Source organism: Patella vulgata, chromosome 4, assembly GCF_932274485.2.
Source record: "Patella vulgata chromosome 4, xgPatVulg1.2, whole genome shotgun sequence".
In the NCBI taxonomy this organism is placed as follows: domain Eukaryota; kingdom Metazoa; phylum Mollusca; class Gastropoda; family Patellidae; genus Patella; species Patella vulgata.
This window is the reverse complement of record NC_065882.2, coordinates 16010251-16038150: the sequence shown is the minus strand read 5'-3', so window position 1 is coordinate 16038150 and position 27900 is coordinate 16010251. Positions and strand designations below refer to the sequence as shown.

At 37.7% G+C, this 27900-nt stretch overlaps 2 protein-coding genes across 5 annotated transcripts in view; one reads left to right on the top strand and one right to left on the bottom strand.

Moving 5' to 3' along the window:
- LOC126818657 (geminin) lies at positions 1 to 11672 on the bottom strand. 4 transcript variants are annotated; one of them, XR_007679297.2, is made up of 7 exons: positions 11553 to 11672; positions 6684 to 6770; positions 5437 to 5713; positions 4130 to 4212; positions 2650 to 2739; positions 2017 to 2266; positions 1 to 438 (listed from the first exon to the last, which is right to left on the bottom strand). XR_007679297.2 is itself a non-coding variant. In XM_050546184.2 (7 exons), coding segments are annotated over exons 1-7 (921 nt in total). In that variant the 5' UTR covers positions 8268 to 8466; the 3' UTR covers positions 1 to 436. The 4 variants fall into 4 exon arrangements, 1 of the variants encoding a protein (XP_050402141.1); XR_007679299.2 differs by lacking the exon at positions 11553 to 11672 and adding an exon at positions 10993 to 11077; XR_007679298.2 differs by lacking the exon at positions 11553 to 11672 and adding an exon at positions 10932 to 11054.
- A 9042-nt stretch (positions 11673 to 20714) lies between these two features.
- Positions 20715 to 27900, top strand: part of LOC126818607 (D(2) dopamine receptor) — a 29734-nt gene continuing 22548 nt past the window's right edge. The window contains exon 1 of the mRNA XM_050546114.1: positions 20715 to 20878. The gene's annotated coding sequence lies outside the window, so the exon portion shown is untranslated. The remainder of the gene's footprint in view (positions 20879 to 27900) is intronic.

The following is a 27900-nucleotide window of genomic DNA, read 5'->3' as shown; positions in this document are numbered from 1 at the left end:
AATGAAAAAAAACTTTATTACAAAAATGACAAAATGGATATGTTTATATACACAATGTAAATTAAAAAAATGATATAAATAGAAAAAAAAATCTTTGATTTCGGTTCTGCTAATTTCAATAAGAAAATCATTTGAAACATAAAAAAAATTATCTTGATTCAATAAATTATTTTGTAATAATCAATTTTAATATAATGTGATCTGAAAAAACATTAAATTATTTTAGATAATAAATTTGATCTGAGAAAAGTATTATATAATTAATTCATCCTACTTTTGTTTCATTACTGATTAATCATCAATATTTATAAAATTAACGAAAAAACATAAAAATATTTTCACAACTTAATTTTCAATTTAATTAAATGAGATTCTGCCTGTTTAGACTCAGTTTGTAAATCAATCAAATGATGGCTGAATGTTTCTTGTGGTGTTACTCTGAAATTAAAATAAAAGTGTTATTATCGTTTTTGCTCAACATAAATTGATTGACCTCTTAACTATTCAGAGAAAACATTCTGATATTTGACACGAGATAAATGTAGTGCCTTAAATTCGGAAAATGAAATGAAATGGAGTTTAACGTCCTACTGTTCTGCTCCTAACCTGGGCTAATGAAGACGGGCATACGCCATATAGTGTGCTATGAGGGAAATTTTGCCCGGACAGCGGCACTACGGCCTACTCTTGTATCGAATTCCAACTGCCAAGGGATCTTTTACGTGCACGCCAATGTGTACACGGGACCTCGGTTTTTCGTCCCATCCGAACGACTAGACAGCTTTCCTTGTCAGCTCCTCCGTCCTGCATCACTGACAAGGGAGAACCACGCCGGAAAATCTGGATGAACTTTCTCGGCCGATGCAGGGATCGAACACCCGACCTCCAGGCTAGCGAGCTAGCGTCTTACCCACTTAGCCACGTGATCCCCCTTAAATTCGGATGTTTAAATGTAGTGATTTAAATTAGCCTATTAGTGAATTTTTGACAAAATAAAACCCTCCATCCTGCATCAAATCTTGGTGGGTTTTTTTGTCTGGATTGGAGCAGTAGGAATCAAATCTGGAGAGGAGCTTTTATAATTGATTGGCTAGCTGTCTGTGTCATCTTTCCACAAGCAACATGCAAATCTGCTCTCAGCATGTCTTAATCATGTGCCCTATTTGCTACAACATAGCTTGACAATCACAGAGAAAGAAATGGGGTTTATCTTCAACTCAACACAAACTGGGTCATTTCGGTACAATTTTATTCAAATAATTCGCTTGCCCGTAGGAGTCTTTAGCAGTGGAGTAAAATGGATGACCCAGAGAAAATCTGCTAGGTTGGACAGGTGACCCTAGTTTGTACAACCTTGAGGCTTAAACCATGCCACTTGACTCAACTAAGACCTTATGTTCTAAAGCACACACGTTAAGAACCATCAACCACCCACCTTCGTCTCCCATAAAATAAAAACAGAGAATCAATAGTTTTATTTTATGTGAAGTTGTAACATAAAATGGCTGCTTATAAGTATAGATAAAGATATACTTATTTTAGGTACATCAAACCCAATCTATATTTCGTTCCGTTTTTTTTTTATACTTTTGATGGACTAAACTACATGAAGATCTGAGCTTTTGACCCCTATGACGTCAGACACTGATTAATCAATCAGCATTGACGTTTCTAGGGGTTTACCCACAGTTCCGTGCAGAGAACGCCAAGAACTCGCCGTAACAGACCGTTTTGCTAGAACGCCTGTTCTATAACAACTCTTCCCGATCCTAGTGTTGTGAAGACAAGTAAAACGAAATTTTGAAATATAAAAAACGAAACGAAATATGATCTGTGTTTTAATTAGATTGCATCAAACCATACAACTACATTATAAGCTAGTGGGCATTGTTACAAGAGGTAAATAGATAGTCTCTTGTTTATGTGTTACAGTTATAGACTTTTGAATTTAAATATTTTTTACAACAACTTTGATGATAATTATGGTACAGTATTATGTATTAAACCATTTCTTACAAGATTTCGGATTAACTGCTTCTGGTGTTGATGTCGTTATTTCTGTTGATTTTACAGTTTCTCCCTCCAGTTCTATATTCAACCAATCATCATCTCCGTTATCACTCGATGATTTCACAACCGGGTTCTTCTTATTATCTGATGAATATTCATTATCGCCATCCGAGGAATTTTCATTTTCTCTCTCTGATGAAATTTCGTCACCTCCATCTGATGAAATTTCTTCTTCACCATCATCACCAACAACAGACTAAAAAAATCAAAACATTGAATTCTGACGAAAGTTTGTAATAAAATATACAAAGAAGGTACTTCTAGATTTTGTGTATTTAATAATTTTAAATGTCTGAAAACCCAATCTTTTAAAACTGGAGCCTGACAACCTAATCTTTTAGAACATGATGCCTGACAACATAATCTTTTAAAACATGATGCCTGACAACATAATCTTTTAAAACATGATGCCCGAAAACCTGATCTTTTAGAACCAGATGGCTGACAACTCAATCTTTTAGAACCAGATGTCTGACAACCCAGTCTTTTAGAACCGAGACCTCCTACTTACTGAGCCACCGTGGCTCCCGAATCAAACAACGGACAATCTAGTTATAGAAAATACAGTTAAAAACTTACCTGTAAGAAGGAAACCATGTTCTCTGCTTGTGAGGCCACTTCAGTTAATTTTTCATTTTCTTCTCTTAATGATATATTTTGATTATGTAACTGAAAATACAAAATATAATGAATATTTTGTAACAGATTATCAATTAACAGAATGGGTTTATTTACCTTCTACCGGCAAAGAAATAAATGGCTAATGAAGACGGAGCAAAGAAATACAAACAAAAGAATATCCATTGAAAAAAAACTTGGCTGTAGAGTGAGCACAAGCCAAATGTGAATGGACTGATCGACGGACAGAATAGGTGATCACAATATACACCCATACTAAGTGGGCGTATAACAAAGGAAAGTATCAATGAAATAGACAATAACTCAGCAATAAAAATAAATACAAAACCCTCATATAAGATAGGATCCCTCCTTATAACCAGCCAAACAATTTACTGATTACAAGAATTTGGGTAGATATGACAAAAAACGTTGGGCACAGGGCAAAAACGGTTTATATAACATACAACTAGGGCAATAAAAAAAAAAAATTATTCTGGTTCTCAAAGAGTGAAATTAAAATTATGTTTTTTGAAATTATCGTTTTTTAAATTGCTGTGCAGATTGCGCTAATTAAAATGAATTAAAATCTATTTTAATCAAACAGATAAAATGTCTTTGTTTCTCATATTTCTCAGTGCAAGTCCCTATATACTCAAGTTTCTGGGGGGGGGGGGGGGGGGTCATTCAACCACAGAGTTAGCACCGGGAATCACCAAACTTATGTACTACTGCTTTGAAGCATTGGATATTGAAAGGTATCGTTTCGATAGAGAAGGAATTCTGTTTATTACTGATTTAAGGTTTTGGGCGATATTGGTTGACAGTTAGTTAGAACTAAGAGAACATCATGGTATAATCTTTGGTGACAATTGGTTACTCATGTCATTCATGGCTTCTAGTTCCTTGTGTTCACCCTGGAACTGATACACAGGAGATTTTGAAGTAATATTATTGCTGAACTCGCCATGCAATACAGCTACTGATATTCTTTTAATGAACTATTCAACCAACACTTCTTTCTCCGCAGCAGACCAGTTTGGATACCTTAAACACATTCTCTACTTATGAGAAATCATTATGGGTGAAGTCAAAGCCCCAGAAGATAACCACTGGGGCTTTTTAACTTCGCCCATAATGACATCTCATAAGTAGAGAATGTGTTTTAAGGTATCCAAACTGTATAACAGCTTAAAATGAGGTTTCCCAGTGAAATGGGTTTTCCCCTAAGAAAACCTTTTGTAAAACTTACACCCATTGGTTAAATTAAATGACCCAATTGAATGAAACTTTAAGAAATTCCCCATACACTAAGGAAATCTCGCCTCCGGGAGGATTCAAATTTGACCTTAGATTTAAGATGTTTTATGCATATGGGCCCGGAATATTTTTTTTCTATCTGACCAAACATACAACTAAATTCTGACTGTAAACAACATACCGATTCATTTTCTTCAAGTGTATCATTTAAAGCTTGACGTCTTCGTTCAGCAAGTTCTCGCCAGTAATGTTCGGATGGTTCACCTATAAATACATAACATTACAATTATCTCTTCTCCTGAAGCAAATTGGTGAAATTTAGTAGAAAAATGAAAGTCTCTGTATATTTGAATTAACAGAAAATATCAAATTTTCCCTGGTTTAACCCACACTAAAATGTACTCAAATTGATTCATTTAACTCAGGAAACAATCAAACAAGCCAACAGTGAGGCTGATGTCCCCGCCGAAATCCCAAAATAAATAGATGACATTAATTAATCGCACATTTATTTTTTTCAAAAGTATTGAGCAAGTTTCATCACTCTCTATCAGATAGAATCAAGATTATCTTGTCCCAAAGCATCGACCAAAGAAACTGCTTAGCTCTGTTTAGCTTTAGCTCCAAATGCCAATCATTGAACTCAGTCAAGATATTCACCTAATGAACATCTACATCAAGTTTAAACATTCTACCTTAATTAAAAGAAGAGTTATGTTCCGAAGTCTTGACCAATCAAATTGCTTCTTGCTCCTTAGCCTAAGCAGAAAATTCGCACCATCGAACTTAGTCAAGTTAATGATATAATAAATCTATCTTCGGAGTTTCATCACTCTCACTTCATTATAACCAAAGTTATCGTTCCCCAAAGCATCAACCAATCAGATTGCTTATCTCTGCTTACCATAAGCAGACAATGTTCATCATAGAACTCCATCAAGGCATTCATCTGATGAACACCTACACCAAGTTTGAACATTCTACCTCAATTAGAAGGAGAGTTATTGTGTTCCAAAGTCTCGACCAATCAAATTGCTTATCGCTCTGCTTAACCTCAGCAGAAAATGTTCATTATCGAACTTAGTCAAGGTATTGATGTAATAAAGCTATACACCACACCAAGTGTCCTCACTCTCACTTAATTAGAGAGAGAGAGAGAGAGAAATGGGTTTAACGTCCACTCGACACAGACTAGGTCATTTTGGGACTAACATATGGTTTAATTTTATTTCAATAATTAGCTTGCGCGTAGGGGTCTTTAGCAGTGGGAGGAAACCAGAGGACCCGGAGAAAAACCACGAGGTTGGACAGATGCACCTAATTAGAAATAAAGTTATGTCCCAAAGCATCAACCAATCAAATTGCTTATCTCTGTTTACCCTAAGCAGAAAATGCTCATCTTCGAACTCCATCAAGGCATTGACCTAATAAACACCTTGTCCTGAACAATACAACTTCCGTTTGTGTTCAAATGGTTTAAAATCCTACCTCCAAGTAAATCATCTTCTAATACACTTTGCTCACTAACATCTATATTGCGAAGTTTTAATGATGAGGTTAAATTTTCTTCTCGTGATCGTCCCAATTTCTCTAAATCTGTTTTCTGTATTTTAGCTTCGATTAAATCTTCCAATAAACATTCATCTGTTTGTGTTGCATTGTTGTCACATGATTTCTTTAACATTACTGGCGATATCGGTTTTAAGTCTGCAAATATTTTTATCGGTCTGGATGTGTGTTTAATACTCGTTTTACCGCCATTTAACTGGAAAGAGAAAAAGAGCGTAAATCAAGCTATATGTGGCACAGCAAGTAAGGCGCATTGGCTTACTAACTGGGAGATCAAGGTTTCCATACCAGTGTGGGACAAGGAAGTCCCTGGCAAAGAACAGTGTCAAGTCCGTCGGATGGGATGAACAAGAACATTGTGTACCAACGTTACGAACCAGGATTTGAGTATGACATCATTGCAGCCATCTCGAAATTGTGACATATCAATTTACTTGTGCAATTGTCCATGTAACAAGCATGCCAAGTTTCGGGTCGATCGTACATGAATTGACTGGGTCTTAGGCTTTTTATGAAGAGCTTTAACCCCAAGAAGAACAAGATGAGTAGCCCTTGAGGATAAATACCTGGTCAAATAAACTGTGTACATATATAATAGCATGAAATGAAATGAAATGGGGTTCTGCTCCGACTGGGCTAATGAAGACGGGCATATGCCAAACAGTGTGCTATGAGTATGAGGGAAATTTTGTCCAGGCAGCAGTACTATAGCCTACTCTTATATCGAATTCCAACTGCCAAGGGATCTTTTACGTGCACACCAATGTTGCACGGGACCTCGGTTTTTCGTCACACCCGAATGACTAGACAGCTGTCCTTGTCAGACCTTCCGTCCTGCAACAATGACAAGGGGAAACCACATCAGAAGATCCCTATGAACTTTCTCGGCCAATGCAGAGATCAAACATGCAACCTCCAGGTGAGCAAGCCAGCATCTTACCCACCGTGGCTCCCCATGCATGATAATCTGACGTTTACAATTACGCCTGGACGTAGTCAGAATTTGTCAGGTACAAATTATCACACAATGTAAATATTATAATATAATTGTTGTGTCACTGTGTGATAATTTGTGTCGGATGAAACCTGTTTAGAGGTGCCTTTTGCCCAGGCTTGTTTAAAAAATTAAATATTATTTAGTTAGACCAAAGATATATTCCATGTACCTTATTTTCATTATTCTGTCTGATAAGTTGGTTATCTCCCTTTGATGAATACTGTAAAGTTTGTAATGTTTTTCGGTTTGTCTTGTCCTAAAAAAAAAGAAATAATGGATTTGGTTACTAACAATTTAATAATCTGATTTTTTCAATAACTGGCAGGTGCACAGCCTCCTTTAAGATGTAGCAGACAAGTAAATCACACAGAGAAAAGGTTAGCAAGGCAACTGTACATATTTTCACGAAATGAAATTGAGTTTAACGTCCTACTGATCTGCTAAAACAGACAGGCACACATCACACAGTGTGCTGAGGGGAATTTTGCCCGGACAGCGGCACTATGGTCTGTTTTTATGCCAAATTCCAACTGTCAAGGGATGTTTTACGTGCATGCCAATGTGTTTTTCATCCCATCCAAATGACTATACCTTGTCCCTTGCCAGACTCTCCATCTATCACCACTGACAAGGGAAACGCAACCGGACGTCTAGGTTAGCAAGCCAACGTCCGACTCACGACAAGCCCAGATTAATCTTATTACCTCTGGACAGCCTGAAACTTCAGCTCCAGTTAGTCAATGGTATAGCTGTGAACTAGTTCTGTGACTGTCCATGGAACAGTGGTTTCTGGAGGTATCAAAATGAGCTACCAAATTCAATGGAAAAAAAAATCACTTGTGATTCAAAACTTTTTACATGCATACACTACACAATGTATATGAACACAAAACCGGCCATGATGTCACCGTATCCATCTTGACACTGTGATATCATTACTCATATCATAATCTACAATCTAAGCACAACTGTCCGAAGAAGAAGCCGGTCATGTTTCATGACGATCGTATTTGGACTGATGTCACCTCAAGAACAATCACTATGAGAAGAACAAGAAAAAGATGTATCAACCAGTTCCTGATTCAAAATTTATAGTGAGAAAATTGTCATGTATCGCATTTATCGATTTCCGAAGTCTACATGTAAATGAAGAGTTTGGAAAACTTTAATGTATCCCAGCAATATATCTGACAAGAACTCTGACCTATAGTCATACAGTATTTACAAGAAATAATGACTGGATTGACAGACACAGAGAGAACAGGTGATGAGCCTGGATGACAATCAATACCAACAATAAAGAGATAGAGAGAAAAATGGAGTTTAACTTCTAATCGACAAAAAATAAGGCATTTCTGGACTAACATTTGGTACAACTTTATTTCAATAATTCGCTTGCACATGCCACATAGGGATCTTTATTAGCAGTGACAGGAAACAGGAGAATCTGAAGAAACCCACAAGGTTGGATAGGAGACATTATTCCTAGTCAAGTACATGTACTTGCTGGGAATCGAAACCACCACACCACTTGACTCAAAGACAGACTTCATGATATAAAGTGCACTTGACCTGGCCAACCACCCCCTTACCGACAATAAAACTAGCAATGTAAGCCTACCTGTTTGTATGCCATATCACCTGGCCTGAATAAACCACTTAATACTTTAACAAATAAACACGACATAGTTAGTATATTATTATAAATAAAATCTTTCAAACTTCTACGATTGGAAACGATCTTTTCATCCATCAATCAGTAGCTACATGCACAGAATTAAATCCGTTTTGATCACGGCAACACATGGAATACCAGTTCACTACTACACAGATAATAGGTAAAAACATAAATCCAAATGCAGAGAATCTTTAAGACATGTTCACACAAGAAAAGCAAATTCACATTGAGAGAAATCTTATCCAACTTCAAACTTTTACAAGTCTTCACATGACATGATGTACAACTAGGTTAACCCTTTGCCTGTAACTAACTTGAAGAAAAACAAAAACTGTTTCTGACATGTGACTGGGTTTTGTATTAAGATCAAGGAGTAATTAATTAATTGAGAAGTATTATGTATTTATAATGATAGCCTACTGTAAGATTAGCAATTAGTACACTTCACCTGTAAATATTTAAGCCAAGGCCACACCAATCCATACAATTGCTTATAGCAAGCTTGACAAATGACAATTGAAAAACTGTTAAATCATAGGGGTTTTGATCTCAAATCTTGAAAATTGTCTGTCCCATCACCTTTGATAGATTCAGACGTTAAGCCCAACAAACACAGATTCTGAAAGCTATTAATTGTATAATTTATTGTTCAGTCACTATGCCTGGAAACAAGGCACCAATCACAAATATTGTCAGGCACAATCCATCTTGTGCATGACAAATTTGTTTTTTTGCTGTGTTTTATTGATATTTTATATTACATGTCTATGTCGATCAGGTTTTCATAATAGTGCTGGACATTTTATCATTTACAACTAAAAGCTTTATCAAAGCCTGCATGTCAGAAATATTAGGTGGTTCTATATTCACAAGACTAATAGTACAGAGTGTAGTATAATTAATGAAAACAAGTAATTAGTTTCTATTGGCCTAAGATATAAGAAGTATGTGTTAATTAAGACCAAAGCTACCTTATACATGTAGATAATTACACTATCTGTATTTACAGTAGAGGCATGTAGTTATTAGTATACCAGTATTACATCATACTGCCCTACATGTACCAGCAATGGTATTGGATTAAATATACACTTCTTGCATTAGTCAACAGCTCAAATACAAGATGGGTTGCCAGGCAACAAAACACATGCCCATGTAGGTAATCAATAATAGAGTTTTTCATCTCATGACCTTAAAAACTATATAAATTTCGTCAAGGCAATCAGACAACTTTAGCCTCTTCATCTACAATATTATTTAAATTAATCAAGGGCCGTAACTCAACCAGTAATTAGTGGAAATTGTTGAAAATCCAACAGGTTTCATGACCATAAATAGGGCAGTCCACGACCACAACCAGAAAAAAATACAATGAACAAGCTATATTTCAGGCTTATCTTAAAGTGAGAATTTCAAATTTTCTAAGAAAGTCAAAACATAATTATTTCTATGTCTTTTGCTCAATACGTTATCAAATCACTATTATACGATCATGGGCATTGTTTCCCACCCTTAAAAATCTATGACACAGGAAATAACAACACAATTACCTCCCCTGTTTTGCTATTGACAACATGGGGCAGCCATTTTCCAACGTTGGAATTTGAAGTTAAAAATGATATTTTTGCCAATTTCTCAGCTGGCAATAGCGAATTATAGGATTAATAGGATTATTCTTTAACAAGGTAGGACTGTTTATGGATACCATCTATTTTAAGGCTTTATTTTAATACATTTTAAAAAAATAACTTGAAAATTTTCAATTGCAACTTTAACATATATGATAAGACTTACCATAAAAAACACCATTCATGAACAATTAAAGTATTGCTAAGTTAGATTTTTGTGTAATGTTGCCATTTGAATGGGTTTTTTTTAACTTGTTGAAAAGTAGACTGGGACCTGTGGCATTACAGTGGTAGATTTTTTGTCACAAAGACTAAATAGATAAGGTCCTTCATCACATTAAAATTTCAACCTTCATCCTGTAATGAATACTTAATTACCTCAATCAGGATACTTTGTTTTGTTTTTTTAAGTACATGCAATTGCAAATGACTGAATTTGAAATTTGAACACATGCACAACCCTTAGTTTTTCAACGAGAGCTATATAGATCTAATAATTTAACTCTTTAATAATGAATATAGATGTATATGATGTAGATCTAATAATCTAGCCCTTTAATTCAGTACAACGGAACGTTCATATAAAAAAAAATTAACAATTAAAAAATACTGATGTGAGATTGGAGAAACGATGGTCATTTAAGAGACTAGAGAGAAAGAGAAATGGGGTTTAACTGTAACGTCCACTCCTGGTCTACCGCGATCCTTAAAATAATAAATGAGTATGACATTAATATCAATAATCTTTCCAAATATAATATAAAATCCTTGTTAGAATCTAAATTCAACTTATTTTATTCAAAAACCTGTAATATGAAAGATAACTATACCAGCCATTTATAAGCCAAAACTTAGAACATACAGCACTTTTATGACAAGAATTTCAAAACCTCCAGCATATCTCCTGTCCGTATCTAACAAACAGTATAAATGTTCAATGACATCCCTCCGCCTTAGCTCTCACCAACTTCAAATAGAGAGAGGTCGGTACCATAACATTGCCGAAAGAGACAGAATTTGTAGACACTGCTCTAACAATATTGGGGAGGATGAGTTTCATTTTCTAATGGAATGTACAAAACATGAAACCATTCGAAATAATATTTTGTACCCTGCCTTATACGCCAACAGTCTACCATTCTCCTTCGATGTCATGTTTGACCCACCCTCACCAGTTGAAAAATTTGTGTGCTCATTTGTTTTTCATGCTTTCAAAAACAGAGAGTGATGCATTATCTGCTACACCTTCTGCCTTATTTACAATAAATAACATAATTTAACTCTGAAACGAAAGAGTCCTAAAGGAAGCACATGCCTATTATCCCCCCTTGCTATTTAATTCATTTCTAGCTTTATATACATATAATACGTTTGTTATTTGCTACATACATGTATATGTGTTGCATTGTATTATTAGGCCTAATGTTCGTTTATTTGTTACATGTATATTTGTTGTATTTATGTAATTGTATGCTGCTCCTCGTGGGCGTTTTTATGCAATAAAATTTACTTACTTACTTGCAACTAGACTAGACAAAATCGAGGACATTTTGGGACTAACATGAACCTTCATTCAATTTTATTTCAATAATTAAATTTACTTGCACGGTCGGTTACGGGAGTCTAGCAGTCTGAACTGATATTTTATTCTGGGACAGTCGCAGTTCTTATAGCCTAAAATTATTTTGAATTCGGAATTGATTGGTTCAAGAACTTATTGAACATATAGTACCACGTTATTTTCTGCTGTTCGTTTTCCTTTCAAACGATTTAAGGCAGGGTTTTCAGCAGGATAATCACGATTTTCTGTTGTCGCCATCTTGAATTTCCCGCGAATGAAGACTGGATTATCAGGACGTGCAAAGAACAGCACAGGGAATACGTCTGGATAACCTAATCAAATGTAATGGGAATTAACTCTGGTTACCGTACAAGGATTCAGACTAACAATTATTTGCCCATTGACTTCAATGTTAAATGACTATAACAACACAGGGTGTAGCTTTTTGCTCAACATTCCGTTGGTTCCAATATTTATAGGACCATTTTTGGCAATCTTCTCATCATAATTTTGTAGGGGGTTGACCGTTTAGATTTTTTGCTTAGGAGATTTGATGTTGACTGGGGTAAAAATCTCACTTCCGACACAATGATTGCTCTGCAGAAAGACACTTTACACTCCCTATCAAGCCCTAATATATCGATCACCAATAATGATAATAATCAGTTTTTATTTGGAAAGGCTAACAAATTAGGCCTAGGGTATTTCAGACATTTTGCTCTTTTAACAACATCAAGATCAGATTACTGTTTGCTTAGAAGAAAATGAGATCTATTTACAAAAAACGACAGATGCAGCAATAGTTGAACATTTATTTAAACATCCCTAATAGAAATGAAATGGGGTTTATCGTTATATTATAGCCCGTTCAGACGCTTAAGTTAAACTGGTTTAAAAACCCCGGGGATCTTTAAACCAATTTAACTTTGTCGTCTGAACGCATATGTGCGGCAATTTAAACCAGTTTAAAACCCCAGTTCGAGAAGGCTTTTTAGTTTAAATTGGTTCATCTTGGCCGTCTGAACGACTTGGCTTAAAAATCCCGGCTCCAGCTCGCTTTGGACATGTGTAGTACGCAGTAAGTTACATTCCTGGGAAAATGGAGGCGTCATGCCGTGCCAATGTTATCGAAAGTGTGCAAAAACCGAATAAAGAATATGAAGCTACCCATGCGTAGTTAACTCTAACCTCCGACCGAAGTGGTCAGAATAGTTAAACTGGTTTGGCTTAAAGTACGTTTGAACGCAATAAGACCCGGTTCTTCGCTAGTCCTTAAACTGAATTTTTAAGGAGTTATTTGATAGGTTGGATAGTTGAATGGTTAGCGTGTGCGCGCTGTATCATAAAGTCTGTCATTGAGTCAACTGGCGTGGTTTCGATTCCCCAGTTGTACGTGACAAGGAGTAGGATCGCCTGTCCAACCTCGTGGGTTTTCTCCGGGTCCTCCGGTTTCCTCCCACTGCTAAAGACCCCAACGCGCAAGCAAATTATTGAAATAAAATTAAACCATACGTTAGTCCTGATGTGACCTAGTTTGTGTCGAGTGGACGTTAAACCCCATTTCTCTTTTCTTTTGAGAATTAATGTAATATTCTAATTCCGCTAAACTTTCATTCTATTTTATTGTTTGCTTATTTTTGTTGTGAAGTTTTCTTTATTCCTGAGATCAGTTACTACACGTTAGAATTATTCGCAGCATATACCTGACAAATAACGATAAAGTATTGTGTAACAAGAAAACAGAAAGAACAAAGAAATCGAAAAACAACAACAATGAGTTAGTGCATAATATCATGCACAAACACACTAGGCCCAATATTTTTGAAGTCAATGGTGATTGCATTATCAGCGACATTGAATGACAGAATCGAAAGATATATAAATTACTTCAATGACATTTAGTAAAAATAAACAGGAGTGACAGGATACAGTTCCATGGAATATAGCTACTGTTCATAATAGAGTGCCGTTTCCAGTAGGTGGCTCAATAGATACGACTTTGGCTCGCTAACCTGTAGGTCCAGGAAATCGGATGGGACGAAAAACCGAAATCCCGTGTACACATTGGCGTGCACGTTAAAGATCCTTGGCAATTGGAATTCGAGGTAAGAGTAGGCCGCTGTCCGGGCAAAATTGTCCCCATAGAACAGTGATTCCCAACCAGTGTGCACATTAAATATCCTTGGCAATTGGAATTCGAGGTAAGAGTAGGTTGAAGCGCCGTAGCACAGGTGTGCCGCGAGATCTTCCTAAGTGTGCCGCAAAATTTTGAACGGTACACTAAGAAAATGTGAAAAACCACGTAATCCCAATTGAGTATTCATTGGTGTCTACTGATAAGTTCATAGCTGGGTTTTTCTTTATTTAGTTTGACTCATTCTATGTCTCTATGACTATTCTCTATCTACGGCTGTGTTCCGTATGACTTACCATGTTTTTATTTTGCTAACTTCAAATATTTTTCATATATATTTAGCCAGGTGTGCCGCTATTTTTTCATGTGTTCCAAGGTGTGCCGTCGGCAAAAAAAAGAAAAAAAGATGAGAACCACTGCCATAGAACAATGTATGGCATATGCCATAGAGTTATATATAGAACTATATATAACTCTATGGGCGTATGCCCGTCTATTTAGCCTAGTCGGAGCACAACTGAAGGACGTTAAACCCCATTGCATTTCATTTCCAGTAGGATTCTCCAGTCTCTATCATCATTACTTTTATCAATTTCGGGCTAGAACGGTTGATTTGTGACAAACGAACAGCCCATAAGAAGAAATGAAAATGCAATGGGGTTCAGGGTCCTACTTTTCTGCGCCAATTGGACTTATGAAGACGGTCATACGCCATGCAGTGTGCCACGAGGGAAATTTTCCCGAAAAGTGGCACTACGGTCTACTTTTATATAGAATTCCAATTGTCAAGGGGTCTTTTAAGTGCACAACAGTGTGTACACGGGACATCGTTATTTCGTACAATCCGAAGGACTAGACAACTGCCCTTGTCAGGCCCACCGGAAATTCCCGAGCATCTTTCTCGGACAACACCGGGCTCGAATATAGGACTTCCAGACTAGGAACCAGCATCATGCTCACTGAGCTACCGCGGGTCCCATATAAGAAAAAGAGTAAGATAGAAGACCGACCGTAGACGGTAATATAGGATTAGATTAGATCATACAATCATGGACAAGTTAAAGAGTTTCCAATAAATCGATTGTAACGATATTTTGATTGGATCAGGTAATGGTGTAATCAATGATCCGTCAATAATGTTGTATTTACACTGTAAAACAATATCGATTAATGTCTACTGAGACGTCAATTTAAAGTAATAAATAACAAGAAAAAATTGAAATAGGGTGTATATCTTATTTGCATCAACCGAGATAATGAGAGAGATAAAGAAGTGGGAGAGATTAATGTCCTAAGTGAGAGAGAGAGAGAGAGAGAGAGAGAGAGAGAGATCATTTCGAGACTATCACATGGTGCAGTTTAAATGTCAATATTTCGCTTGCGCGTAGGGATATTTAGTAGTAATAGAGTGGGAGGAAATTGGAGGATCAAGAGAAAATCCACGAGGTTCGACAGGCGATCCTACTCCTTGACGTACAAATTAGGGATCGAAACAGCGGAACTTGACTAAGGACTAATCTTATGATCTAAGGCGAAGAAGAGCGCGCTTTAGACCCGGGCTAATGAGATCTTAAGGGTGGTGTCAAGGATGCATGCACAATACCTTTTTTGTTCGTTCGTTCGTTCGTTCTTGGTGTTTAACGTCTGCTTCCACATAAGTGATATCGCAGACAAGACATAGGAGAGCCGAAGCTGATTCCTGTTTTTTAGAATATGATTTTGCAATCTTTCCATTTGGCCTTAGGCCATGGATTTGGTTTAGTGGGAAGTTCTTCCCTTTATTTAATACAAAACATATCGTTTGGTAGATGATCTCGTCTGCTTCTGGATTGGTCGATGTCATCGTTTGGGGTTAGTGTTTAGGTGCCAGGCCCGTCTTATCGTGGCCTCCCCTTACTCCACTGTCCCACTCTCTGGGTTTGGTATCAGTTTTATTTGCGGAATAGTGTTTAGGTGCCAAGTTCGTCTGACCGTAACTCCCCCTTACTCCACTATCCTGCTAGTTTGGTAGATGTCATCTTTGTGGGGTTTGTGTTTAGGTGCCAGGCCCGTCTTATCGTGACCTCCCCTTACTCCATTATCCCACTCTGTAGGTTTGGTGTCTGTTTTTGGTGAAATAGTGTTTAGATGCCGAGTCCGTCTGATCGTGACTCCCCCTTACTCCACTATCCTGCCAGTTTGGTATAAATCCCCTATGTAGTTTAGTGTTTAGATGCCGGGCCCGTCTAACCGTGACCCCCTCTTACTTCACTATACTACTTAGTCCAACTGTGTCCATTAGGGAGTGGATTTGTTCGAAGATTTGCAGTTTCAGATCAGGTCTCGGGAAGAGTAGGTTCTTAGTGTTGAATGGTATGTTGTTGGTCTCCATTGTTCTCACTAGTTCCCTTCTCTCCTCCTCGTATACCTCGCAGTCTACCAGGACATGGTTGGCGGTACATTCTTCTCCGCACTCACAGATGATGACTTGGTGTTTGTAGTCTCGCAGTCGCTCTTTCACCCTTAGCTTCGATATAAGTCTACAAATATCTCTTCTAGGGTGATTGAGTGTTGTCTTTGTGTAGATCTTGTCATCCAGCCGGAATCTGTATGTGTCAAGTTCAACGAGATTTAATTCCCAGATTGAATTGACGTGTCTTTTGACCATACTGTAGATTTCCGTGGTGCTGTAGTCTATGGTGCGGAGTGGTGCTGTGTCCCTGAGACCTTCATTGGCGAGTCGATCTGCCTCCTCGTTTCCTCTAATGTTGACATGTGATGGAATCCACACGAGTTCTACTTTGCTTCCCTTCTCTAAAACCCTCTGGTACAGCTGCCTGATTTCCAAAATGACTTCTGGTCTTGAGTCCGAGTTGTCATTTTGGATTGAAATCAGACTGCTCAGAGAGTCGCTTGGAATGACGAACTTACTAGTCTTTTGATGGGAAATCCATGATATAGCGTCACGAATGGCCACAAGCTCTGCAGTGTACACCGAACAGTTATTGGGCAGTTTCCTGCTTATTCCCTGTTCCCCGTTTGGCAGGTATATTCCAAACGAGCTGGTGCCCCTTTCAGGATTGCGTGAGCCATCCGTGTACACATGGTCCCGGTCATCAGACGGCCAGTTGTCTTCCAGGTGTTCTAGAGAGAAAGCACGTGCAGCAGTGGGGTTGTTTTTCTTGTCGGTTTTCTGTAGTAGATCTAGATTAACCGGCGGTATAGGGAGCGTCCAAGGGGCGATCACTGGGGGGTCGTGTTCATTTATCACGAGCTCCCCCAGTCGCAGTTCCTTGATTGTTTCCCTGATACCCTGGCCGAAGCTTTTCTTTCTAGGATCTCTCACATATCTTGTATTTTTTAGACTGACAAAGGTTGGGGATCTTTCGCCCAGTTGCGAGATATTAGCCCAGTACCTTGTCGCTAGTTCTTTTCTTCTTAGGGATAGGGGCAACTCCCCGACTTCCTGCAGTAGTGCCTCTCTCCCAGTCCCTTGCCCTACGCCAGTCGCAATACACAGAGCTTTGTATTGGATGGTGTCAAGCTTCCTTAAGAGTAATGGCGCGCAGTTCATGAAGGCCAGAGAGCCGTAGTCTAATACAGCTCGTATTAAAGCACGATACACCATCATTAGTGTGACTCTGTTGGCCCCCCCAAGTGCTGCCCGTTATTTTCCTCATTAAGTTTAGGATTTTGGTGCATCTATCTACAGTCTCGTCGATGTGCGGTTTCCAGGTCAGCCTTCGGTCAAAGATTACGCCAAGGAACTTGGTTTGGTCTTTAAACTCGATGGTTTTCCCGTTCATACACAGAGTCATTCTGCTTATCCCTCTATCCCTGCTTACAAGCATTACGACTGTTTTCTTCTCCGAGACTTTGAATCCCCAATCGTTTGCCCATGCCATGAATTTGTCTAAGGCCTTCTGCATTTTCTTTTGTAGTTCACAGAAGTTCCTCCCTTTCCTCCATATGGTACTGTCATCAGCAAATTTAGCTAACTCAGTTTTGGCGTCGAGGTAGGACGATTTCTGTATGTCGTTGATCATGATATTGAAGAGAGTGGGACTGATAACCGATCCCTGAGGCGTGCCATTTTCTAATGTTTGTACGGCACTCAGGAATCTGCCAACATTCACCTGTATCTTTCTATCGCTCAGAAAGCTTTTGATCCATGGAAACATTATGCCCGTTATACCAATACGTCCTAACTTGAAGAGCAGCCCGTCTAGCCAGACTAAATCGAAAGCCTTAGTTAAATCTACGAACACGACACATAACAGGTTCCCAGAGAGGAGTGCCTGCGACATGACTTTCTGTAGTCTCACCAAGTGGTCCGTTGTTGAACGCCCTTTCCTGAACCCGCTTTGATTTTCGTCGATCAGTCGGTTGCTCTCCAGATAGAACTGTAGTCGTATGTTAACCATTGTTTCCATTGTTAACCTTTTTTGTCTTCACTCAAACGCTTTAATCTGTCAGATCCTGCGTCATTGACAAGGGGAACCAAACTGGAAAATTCCGAGGAACCTTCTTAGCCAATTAGAATTCGATTGAAAAGTCGGCGAAAACGCGTGACATATGTCAGTAGCTTACCCTTTTTGTGGACTGATTGGATTTTGATTGATTGATCAGCTTTAAGCCTCGAATCAAGAGCGGGTTGGTACGATGGGCATTTGAGCGCACTACTCGGTGGGCGGAAACCACTGGGTTAATAATGGGCCACTGGGCTTGAATAAAAGAAACTTCTGAAAAAGTAATATTTTGTGTGGTTTCTCATACCTCTCGGATTGGATTCAGTCAGATTTAAAAGTGGCTGATCACTTCTGCCCCCAACACCCACTCAACAAAATGACGACGGGCTTGGTTTGATGTTTATTTCTTGCAATCTCTTTGTAGTTTTTCTTGTCCACGGGTTTGTCTTATCTGTTTTGTTTTGCGTGTAGTGCGGCAGCCTGCGGTTATATAGGAAACAGCATAGATCGATGAAATTTCAATTCAACATATCTTTGTAAATATACTGGACCATTTATTGATTGATATTCGTTTTAGTGATTAATAATCTTTTACAATATTGTAGTTTGCAAGTGATTTCTATTACACTAAAATGACACAATGAAACTAATGAATAAGGTTCTGGCCTACATCTAGAAGGCGGAGGATGCCTAGACTGGTTTTAAGACCAAGTCCACCTCCTGACTTAAAAAGTGTCATTTTAATTTCTTAATCGAATCAGTAAATGAATTAAAAATCTTTTTTATTTTAAAAAAATAAAGTTTGTTTATTTGTGGTTTGGTTATATAGGAACAAAATGCTTGAACTCAGAAGTAACCAATTTTTACAAGGAATTTAATGGTGCTACTATTTTTGTACTTGGTTCAGAATGTTTGTGTGTTGGTTCATTATATAGTAAACCAAACGATTAAAGACACGATGCGCCATTTTAAGAAAATGAATCACTTGCAAATTACAATAATGTGAAAGATGAATCTCTAATACGAATATCAGTCCATGATTGTTCAATTCCGTTCAGTATTTACAAAGATGCGTGAAATTGAATTCCATAGAAGCTGCTCGCTTTGCAATAAGCCCGCCGCCATTTTGTTGTCCACGAGAATTTAATGATAGACCTGTTTTAAATCCGTTTAAATTCAATCCGGGACATTATCTAGCTTTAGTATTTGATTTTGTTTTCTTAATTCAATGTTAAATAATCAAGCCGCGTACATATTAGAGTGGATTAAGCCGTGAGAAATTTCATATTTTAGCGACAAATGCCAATGATGCATACTTTACTTTAAACTCAGGAGTAACCTATTTTATACAGGAAATTTAATGGGGCTTCTTATTTGTGTTCTTGTATTTAATGATACAATTGACAAATAATGCCACAGTCCTCATTAGCCCGGTCGCGGATTTTTTTCCCCAACCATCATAGCCATTGCACTTAGGCCTCTGATTGGTCAACCGTTTCCATGGAGTTCAGATTGTTTGTTGGCAGTTAGTGTGGAAGTTAGTGTGGTGCGGAACTGAATCCGAGGCGGCCTGGGCCCCGAGTCCGACTTGTTGATTTTTTTCTTATTATTTTATTTCATTGTATTTCCCTTTTTATTTCTTTTTCTCTCATTGTAAGTTTTTCTCCATTTTCAGTTATTTTTGCACATGTAATACGATGATAAAGACGGACTTTTAAATGTCCTACTTCAGTTCTAAATCGGATGGTTCTTATGCAATAGAGTGTCTACGAGTATCCTTCTTGTCTGTCATGGTGGGTTACATGTAGGTTTTTTTCCAAGTCAAGCCAGTCTAGTATAATTAGCTTTTAATACTTTTTAAATAACAGAGTTTGACTAATATCAACAAACATAAAAATCTCTTTGATAGACTCGACTGTCGTTCAGTAGTTAAGTGAGTACAAATGGTTGGACATTGGGGGAGGGGATGGGGTATACTATTACTACTACTAATGAAACAAAAAGTTGCCTAAGATTCACATGCTATACTCATAGCCTACATAACTGGACCATATAGGCCTAACATCATAGAAGCTATAATGCCAAAAGTTGCAGGCCTCTAGCTTTTTACTTGACTGCAATAAAGGCATAATGGCATAGTCAACACTATACTGTATGCGAGCGTAGTGCATCGCATGGGTAGTATAATTGCTGTAAATGTAATGTAAATGAGCCTTGGAGCAGTTGAGTCGACAAAATAACTTACCAAATTACACATTGTTTACTTTGAATATGACTTGAAAACTTTCAGCCAATCAGAGGCCGAATAGACGTACAATGGCTACGTCAGTTGGGAACAAAAATTCGCAGCCCGTTCGGTGCAGAAAAGTAGGACCTCAAACCCCATTTAATTACATTTCATAAGAAAGGAATATTCTATAATATAATTATATTATTTTATAATAATTATATAATAATTATATTACAATTTTACCAGTTGGTTCAGAAAAGTAGGAAGTTAAATCCCATTCCATTTCCGTTCCTTTCCTGTAATAATGTTATAATTTTCTATAATTTTTATAATTTTATAATACACGTGTAGCGAGCGCTTATATAAATTAATCAATGAGTTTGTTATACGTGATCTTTGATGCTAGAAATCGTGTAATCCGATTGGATGTTTGACTCTATTCAAGTCGTCTGCATTTATCTATATAAGGTAGGAGGTATTTATTACCAGTTATAATAGAAGCACTTCAAAATATTGACACAGTAACCATTGTTTTGAGTATTCTATAAAATCGCTTTATTGGAATAGGAAAAAATTACGCTTTTGTAGTTGCTGTGTTCAATACGTATGAACGATGAAGTTTTTGTAAGCTATATCATTTACGATTGCAAGAAGCTTGCACCAAAAGGAGTTTAAACCCAGTACAGTAAGTCCATTTATAGATCTCGTTTCGAAGTTGTCAATTATTCATCGAGTTAGTTAAACAAAGATTACTACTTTATAATCAGGTTTGCAGTAGGGAATTCTACTTTATAATCACCTTTGTATATGAAATGGTGATTAACGTCCTACCGTTCTGAACCAACTGAACTAATGAAGACGGGCATAGGTTATATTATATGTCATGAGGCAAATTTTGTCCGGACATCGGCCTTTCCGCCTACCTTTCCCTGAACTCTAAGTGTCCAGGGATCTTCTACGTGCATGCCACTGAGTACAAGGGCGAATCTCGGTTTTTAGTCCGATCCGAACGACATGACAAGGAGACACCGGACAGAAAAATCTCAAAGAAATTTAGCGGTCAACACCGGGACAAAAAACAGGACCTCGTGGTTAGCGGACCCCATGGTTAGTGAACTTGCCCTATTACCGAGCTACCGTGGGTCCTTTAAAGGCGAAAAAATAGATTATCTTGATTTGCTGGGACAAGTATATGCCTACTATACTTTCATTTCGGAAGAATAAAATCACTGGACCTCTTTGATTTAATTGTGGGATGTCAATCGCTCTTAAAGCCAGTGTCGCAACATAACCGATTTTGCTTTCCACTTTCGACAAAAGTAAGCTCAAATGTAGGTTAAAATTTAATCTTACGGAACTTTCCCATCACTTAAATCAAAATAATACGCCAGATCACTCCGGGAGTCACGGTGGCTCAATGAGTAAGGAGCTGGCTCACTAACCAGGAGGTCCGTGGTTCGATCAAGGTGTTGGTCTAGAAAGTTACTCGGGATTTTCCAGCGTGACTTCCCCTTGACAATTGTGCAAAGGTTTCTTTTACCCGCATGCCAATGTGTACATGGAATTTCGGCTATTCGTCCCATCCGCAAAAATAGACACTGTTTCTCGCCAGGCCCTCTATCATGTAGCACTGACAAGGGGAAACCATGCCGGAAAATCCTGCGGACCTTTCTCGAACAGCGTCTTACTCACTGAGCCACCGTGGCTCTCATGTCTTCACTAAATTCAAGGGCGTCTGTATTTCAGGTAACGCGTCCCCTCTTCATTAACCCAGTCGATGCAGAAAAGTAGGACGTTGCACCCCATTTCATTTCATTTCATATCCCAAAAGTATCGACACAAAAACCCGATTCACACTTGTTCGGGGTATCCCTTGTCTTATTTTTAGGATGGCACTAGACCAGTGATTCTCAACCAGTGTATCGCGGCACACACGTGTCCCACGAGATCTTCCTAAGTGTGCCGCGAAATTTTGAACTAAGAAATTGCGAAAAACCATGTGATCCCAATTGAGTATTCACTGGTGTCTACTGGTAACTTCATAGCTGCGTTTTTCTTTATTTACTTTGAGTCATTCTGTGTGTCTATGACTAGTCTCTGTCTACGGATCTATGCCGTACATGACTTGCCATGTTTTTATTTTGCAAAATTCAAATATTTCTCATATAATATTTAGCCAGGTGTGACGATATTTTTTCATGTGTTCCAAGGTGTGCCGTTGGCAAAAAAGGGTTGAGAACCACTGCACTAGACTCTGAGATTCTACTGACAATTGGAATTAGATTAGGAGTAGCTGGAAACGACCGGGTAAATTCTCTTCCAACGCTTTGCACACATACCCCCCCCCCCCCCAACTTTTACTGTAAAAATGACCGATATAGGTATTTAAGTTTACATAACATACAAAATAATCAAAATAAATTAAGACTCCGACTGGACGTTAACCTCTCGTTCTATTATTTATTTTGTTGCGTGAACGTTTCGATTATGTGCTAAGCCAATTTCATGACCCTGAGATCGACGATAAATAGCCTCCAACATACAAGATACAATTCTTTACATCAAGACAATTTCATGACCCTGAGATCGATGAGGGCAATTATTGATTACTGATTAGCAGAGATTGTAACCGGATGATATTAATTATATTTCGATTAATTAGTAATCTATTGATCGATTATAGATCAATTGATTCTATTCGTCCCGTTTCGTTTATTAATCGACTGATCATAATAACTCTAGTTTCCATTCATGTAAACCCTTTTGTTAGAAGAATTATGAGAATTCCTTGCCTTCATTCATGACGTTAGAACCTACTATGATTTCAAATTAAATGTCATACACATCCATGAAGTTAGAAGCTACAGGGGCGGTCTGGATAGCTCTGGGCACTTGGATCACGTCCGACGGTCCGAGCCCCAGTCCGCCACTGAGAACATATACTACTATGATTCCAGATTAAAGGCCATACACATTTATGAGGTTAGAACCTATGATCCCAGATTAAAGGCTTGCACATCCATGAGGTTAGAACCTACTATGATTTAAAGTAGCTAAGTCTCTAACTCAATATCATCCAAAATCTTCAACTTTGAAAACACGAATTATTTGTCAATTTAAATCAACATTGATGCTGTGATCTTACGGAAAAAGATGGGCTTCTGATATCGAATATTTAAGACAAAATAAACATTTTACCATTGGTACACGAATCGTGTACCATAATGCGTTTCAGCCCCAGTTCTAGCAAGAGACTCGGGGAATGAGGCTAGACACATTGCACCAAATCAAACGGCATATGTAGACTGGAATAACCAGACGCTAGAAATTTGAATTCAATTGAGACTGCTGGCTTATTTCGTGGAACATAACTGATTTGAAATTAGAGTAAAAACGGAAACCATTGAATGTAAATCAGTTTATATACATTCATATTACAGTATTATGTTGCAACCCGCTTCTGTCAATTTCTAGGTCCCAAATGTTAGCGATTTAGCTCCTTTAAGATTAAAGGCCATACACTCATACATAGTAGGTTTGTCGCACTATGTTTGAGTGTGGCTAAGGGGGCGCCCTACAAGACACCAAGAATCACATAACGTAGACCCCATCACGAGACACCATTCTATTACACAAACAACTTGAATCCGACCTATCCAAAGTAAGTATTGTTACACCATTGGTTCTTCAAGTCACATCTCTTTTTAATTCCATAAATACTTTTATTCTTCCAAACATATAATGTACACGATTTCTTAGTTTAATGACCCCTTAGTTAGCTTGTGTTGTGGGAGCTCTGGTCCTAACTGGGCACTCTGACCGTAACTAACGCTCTGGTCTTAACTCGGTTGTTGTTCTTAGTGTTTAACACCCGCTTCCACCGAGGGTGATATCGCAGGCAATGGTTTTCACTCGGGACCTGGTCCCAACTTTTAAACCCTTAGGGTCAGCTGTCCAACCCCTGATTGGATATTCTTCAGTCGAGGATGGGCTATGCTCCGATTGGGTAGGAAACGTTAGCTAATCAGCTACAGACAAAAGTTGAGCGTGTGTCTTCGGTAACTACTTAAGGATGTCAAAACGATTACTTACCTGGGGGATTGGGATGACCTAGTGGTCTAGAGTGCCGCGCTTCGACCTCTAGCTGGCCGGTCACCTCTGGCTTGCGGCTGTAGTTTCGATCCCTCGTGTGAGTGTATGTGGAGATAGGGGCGCCTTCTCAACCTCGTGGGTTTGCTCCGGGTGGGTTTCCTCCCACAGGAAAGACCCCTGTGCGTGCGCTAAGATAATAAAAATTAAAAATAAGACTTGTCTGCGATATCACCTTCGGTGGAAGCGGACGTCAAACACGAAGAACAACAATATTACATAAATACAGGTCAACAGACATTACATAACTCAGTCTAACCATCTGGTAATGGGTCAACCAGCTGTTCGTGAAGCTTTCTGTACAGGTCAACGTACATTACATATCATATCAGCCTAACCATTCAGTCGTGAGTTATTTTTAATTAATACCACCCTTTCACGTATCACAGCTGACATAATAAGGATATTTTATTAATCCCGCTTTCATGTGTAAAAGCTGACATGACAACGTTTCCATAATATCCCCCTATTGTGTAACAATCATTTCATCCTTAAAGAAAAAGTTATAAAATAACCTTTTAAGATCAATAGCTAATCAAAAATAACTGGAGATTTTATAAACGGAGTTGACAATAACTACACTCTTTGAAATAATATAAACAACAATAAGAAAAGAATATACTCTGATTAAAAGTCATATAAATAAAAGTCAGTATTAAGTCAAAAGAATAAAACACTGATTGAAAGTTATAAATACAGTTTTAAAACGGTCACGGTACCCGTCTGTTTGTTTGCTTTGTCTTTCAAGATCACTTATAACTTTTGTTCCACGATCACTTTTACACATCACAATGCCACACATGCGATGAAGAATCGCGGGGTATTTCAGTCACATAATAAAAAGTTTACTAACGGCCATGATTGACATGATAAGGATATTTAATTAATCCTGCTTCCATGTATCAAAGCTGACATGATACCGTTTCCATAATACCCCCCTATTGTGGAATAGTGTTCTAGTTGTTTGAATGGTCTACAGTCATGGATTGTTTGGGTGATTTCCTGAGCGCGCTAGCATTCACCATATGGACCCACAAAAGACATCATTCTGATTTCACATAAACAACATGAAAACGTAAATTGGAAAGTCCGACTACTGTTCTCTAAATTACTACTAACCAACGGTCGATGTTTAGATTTCTGTAATTCCCCTCTTTAAGTGCGTCAAAAGGCGCGTTAGAATTCACCCACACATTATGTGGACTCTATCAAGACATTCTGATATCACCCAAACAACTTGAAAGTTTGGAAAGGCCAGCGTGTAGATAACCCCATGCTTCCACTTTAAATAGAGATTGTTTTTATTAATTATCCCTGTAAAAATATTAAAAAATCAACATTTACGATAAAGCGTTATTAATTACATATATTCTAACAGAGAAGTTGCTAAGCAACATAATGTATAGTTTATGAAATATTGCATGATGCTTATTGACAGTCTTATTTCTGGCTTTCCGAAGGTGTTCACTGACTGCCATTTCAGACAATAATATAAAATAATTGAGTTAGTCGGATAAACATACCGCAATAAATTAAAACTAAACGCCCAAATTAAGTTCCTCTTGCTGAAATAATGAGCTTATTTTCAAGTTGAGTTCAATCGCCCCCACCCTCACCGGTTGATAATTTTCTACTAGTTCAGAAAAATGGCAACCTTAAATCTTTTGGAGAGAGGGCTTTTGAAATTGCTGCGCCTAAACTTTGGAATAAACTTCCACACAATATCCGCCGCATTTCATCTTTAGAAAAATTTAAAACTAGTCTCAAAACTCATCTTTTCACAATAGCCTTTAATTGATATCTAATACATGTATATTTATCCATAGTTTATTATCTGTGATATATGTCTATTTTAAGCGTATTTTTTCTATTCTTTTGTAATTTTTTATGTACATTTTTGTTCTACCTTGGTAACTATTTACGTTTGTATTTTATGTGTATTTAGTTTTGATATCTATACTTATGTTTTTGTATTTAATTGTAAAGCGCTATTGAGCACTATAGTGGAAACAGCGCTATATAAGTGTTCTTATAATAATAATAACAAATGTGGTATCACCGTAAACCAGTTTTTGTATATTAATAACATTTTAACTTTGCCGACGTCATTAAAGTTTGATTATTAATAACATTTAACTTTGCTGACGTCATTAAAGTTTTGTCTATTTATAACATTTTAACTTTGTGACGTCATTAAAGATTTGTCTATTAATAACATTTCAACTTTACTGACGTCATTAAACTTTGCCTATTAATATCATTTTAACTTTGCTGACGACATTAAAGTTTTGTCTATTAATAACATTTTAACTTTTAACTTTGCTGACGTCATTAAAGTTTTATTTATTAATAACAATTAACTGCCATCATTAAAGTTTTGTCTATTAAAATAACATTTTAACATTAAAAGTGAGTTTAATTAAATACATATATATATTATACAGAGACTTCCAACAAACTGTTCTGTCGTCCAATATCCATGTCTAAACTATCTATCTTATCAAATTAAACCCTTGACAGATGCAAATCGATGAAAAATATGCCGAAACGCCCCCGTCCGGGAAAAATACCCTCATAGCACACTTCGTAGCATATGCTCGTCTTCATTAGTCCCGTTGGTGTAGAGAAGTAGGGTGTTAAATCCGGCTTCATTTCATTTCATGTCGCGGGGTTTCTCGCATAAGAACCCCAACAGTTGGAATTCGATATAAGAGTAGGACGTAGCGCTGCTGTCCGGGTAAATTTTCGCTCATAGCACACACTGCATGGTATATGTCTGTTTAAATTATCCCGTTTGATGCAGAAAAGTAGGACGTAAAACCCCATTTCATTTCATTTCAAGTTTTATACAGTTTTGGAGCTTGTCACTCGTGTCCTTCTGTGTAAAGAAATACAGAGTAACGCAATGACAAAATTCCAGGAAATAAATCAATCTATAAATTATCTTGGTTACACTCATTAAGGCCGCGATTACGATGTATTATATTTGAAATGAGCTTTAGTAATATGTTTTCGGTATTTTTGTTTGGCAGTCAATTAGAGGCTCGCCAGTATAAATCATTCTGTTAACCGCCATCTTGGGTTACACTCTTGGAGGCCGCCATATATAACTGCCACCTTGGGTTACATTCATGGAGGCCGCCATTAAAGGTGAATAATATTATGTGAATGTAATATGTTTTAGAGAGAGAGGGAGAGAGAGAGGGGGGTTAACGTCCACTCGACACAAAATAGCTAGGTCATTTCGGGACTAACATATTCAATTTTATTTCAATAATTCGCTTGTGCGTAGGGGTCTTTAGCAGTGGGACCCCAAGAAAACCCACGAAGTTGGACAGGCGACCCTACTGCTTGACACGTACAAGTGAAGATTCGAAACCACGTCACTTGATTCAATGACAGACCTTATGATTTCATAAACCACTAGACCACCTGACCCCCTAGAGATAATGAATGAATGAAACGGGTTATACCGTCCTACCTTTCTGCTCCAACCAGAATGATGAAGAAAGGCATAATTAATACAGTGTACAGTGAGAGATATTTTGCCCCGTAGGC

Bases quoted from the DNA above. Each gene is read 5' to 3' on its own strand.
- LOC126818657 (XM_050546184.2), bottom strand. From the start codon at position 8,267: ATGGATGAAAAGATCGTTTCCAATCGTAGAAGTTTGAAAGATTTTATT. The intron at 6,771-8,135 runs GTAGGCTTACAT...CTTTTTTTTTAG, and splicing joins GTGATATGGCATACAAACAG to GACAAGACAAACCGAAAAAC. The intron at 2,267-2,649 runs GTAAGTTTTTAA...TGATTTTTTTAG, and splicing joins ACATGGTTTCCTTCTTACAG to TCTGTTGTTGGTGATGATGG.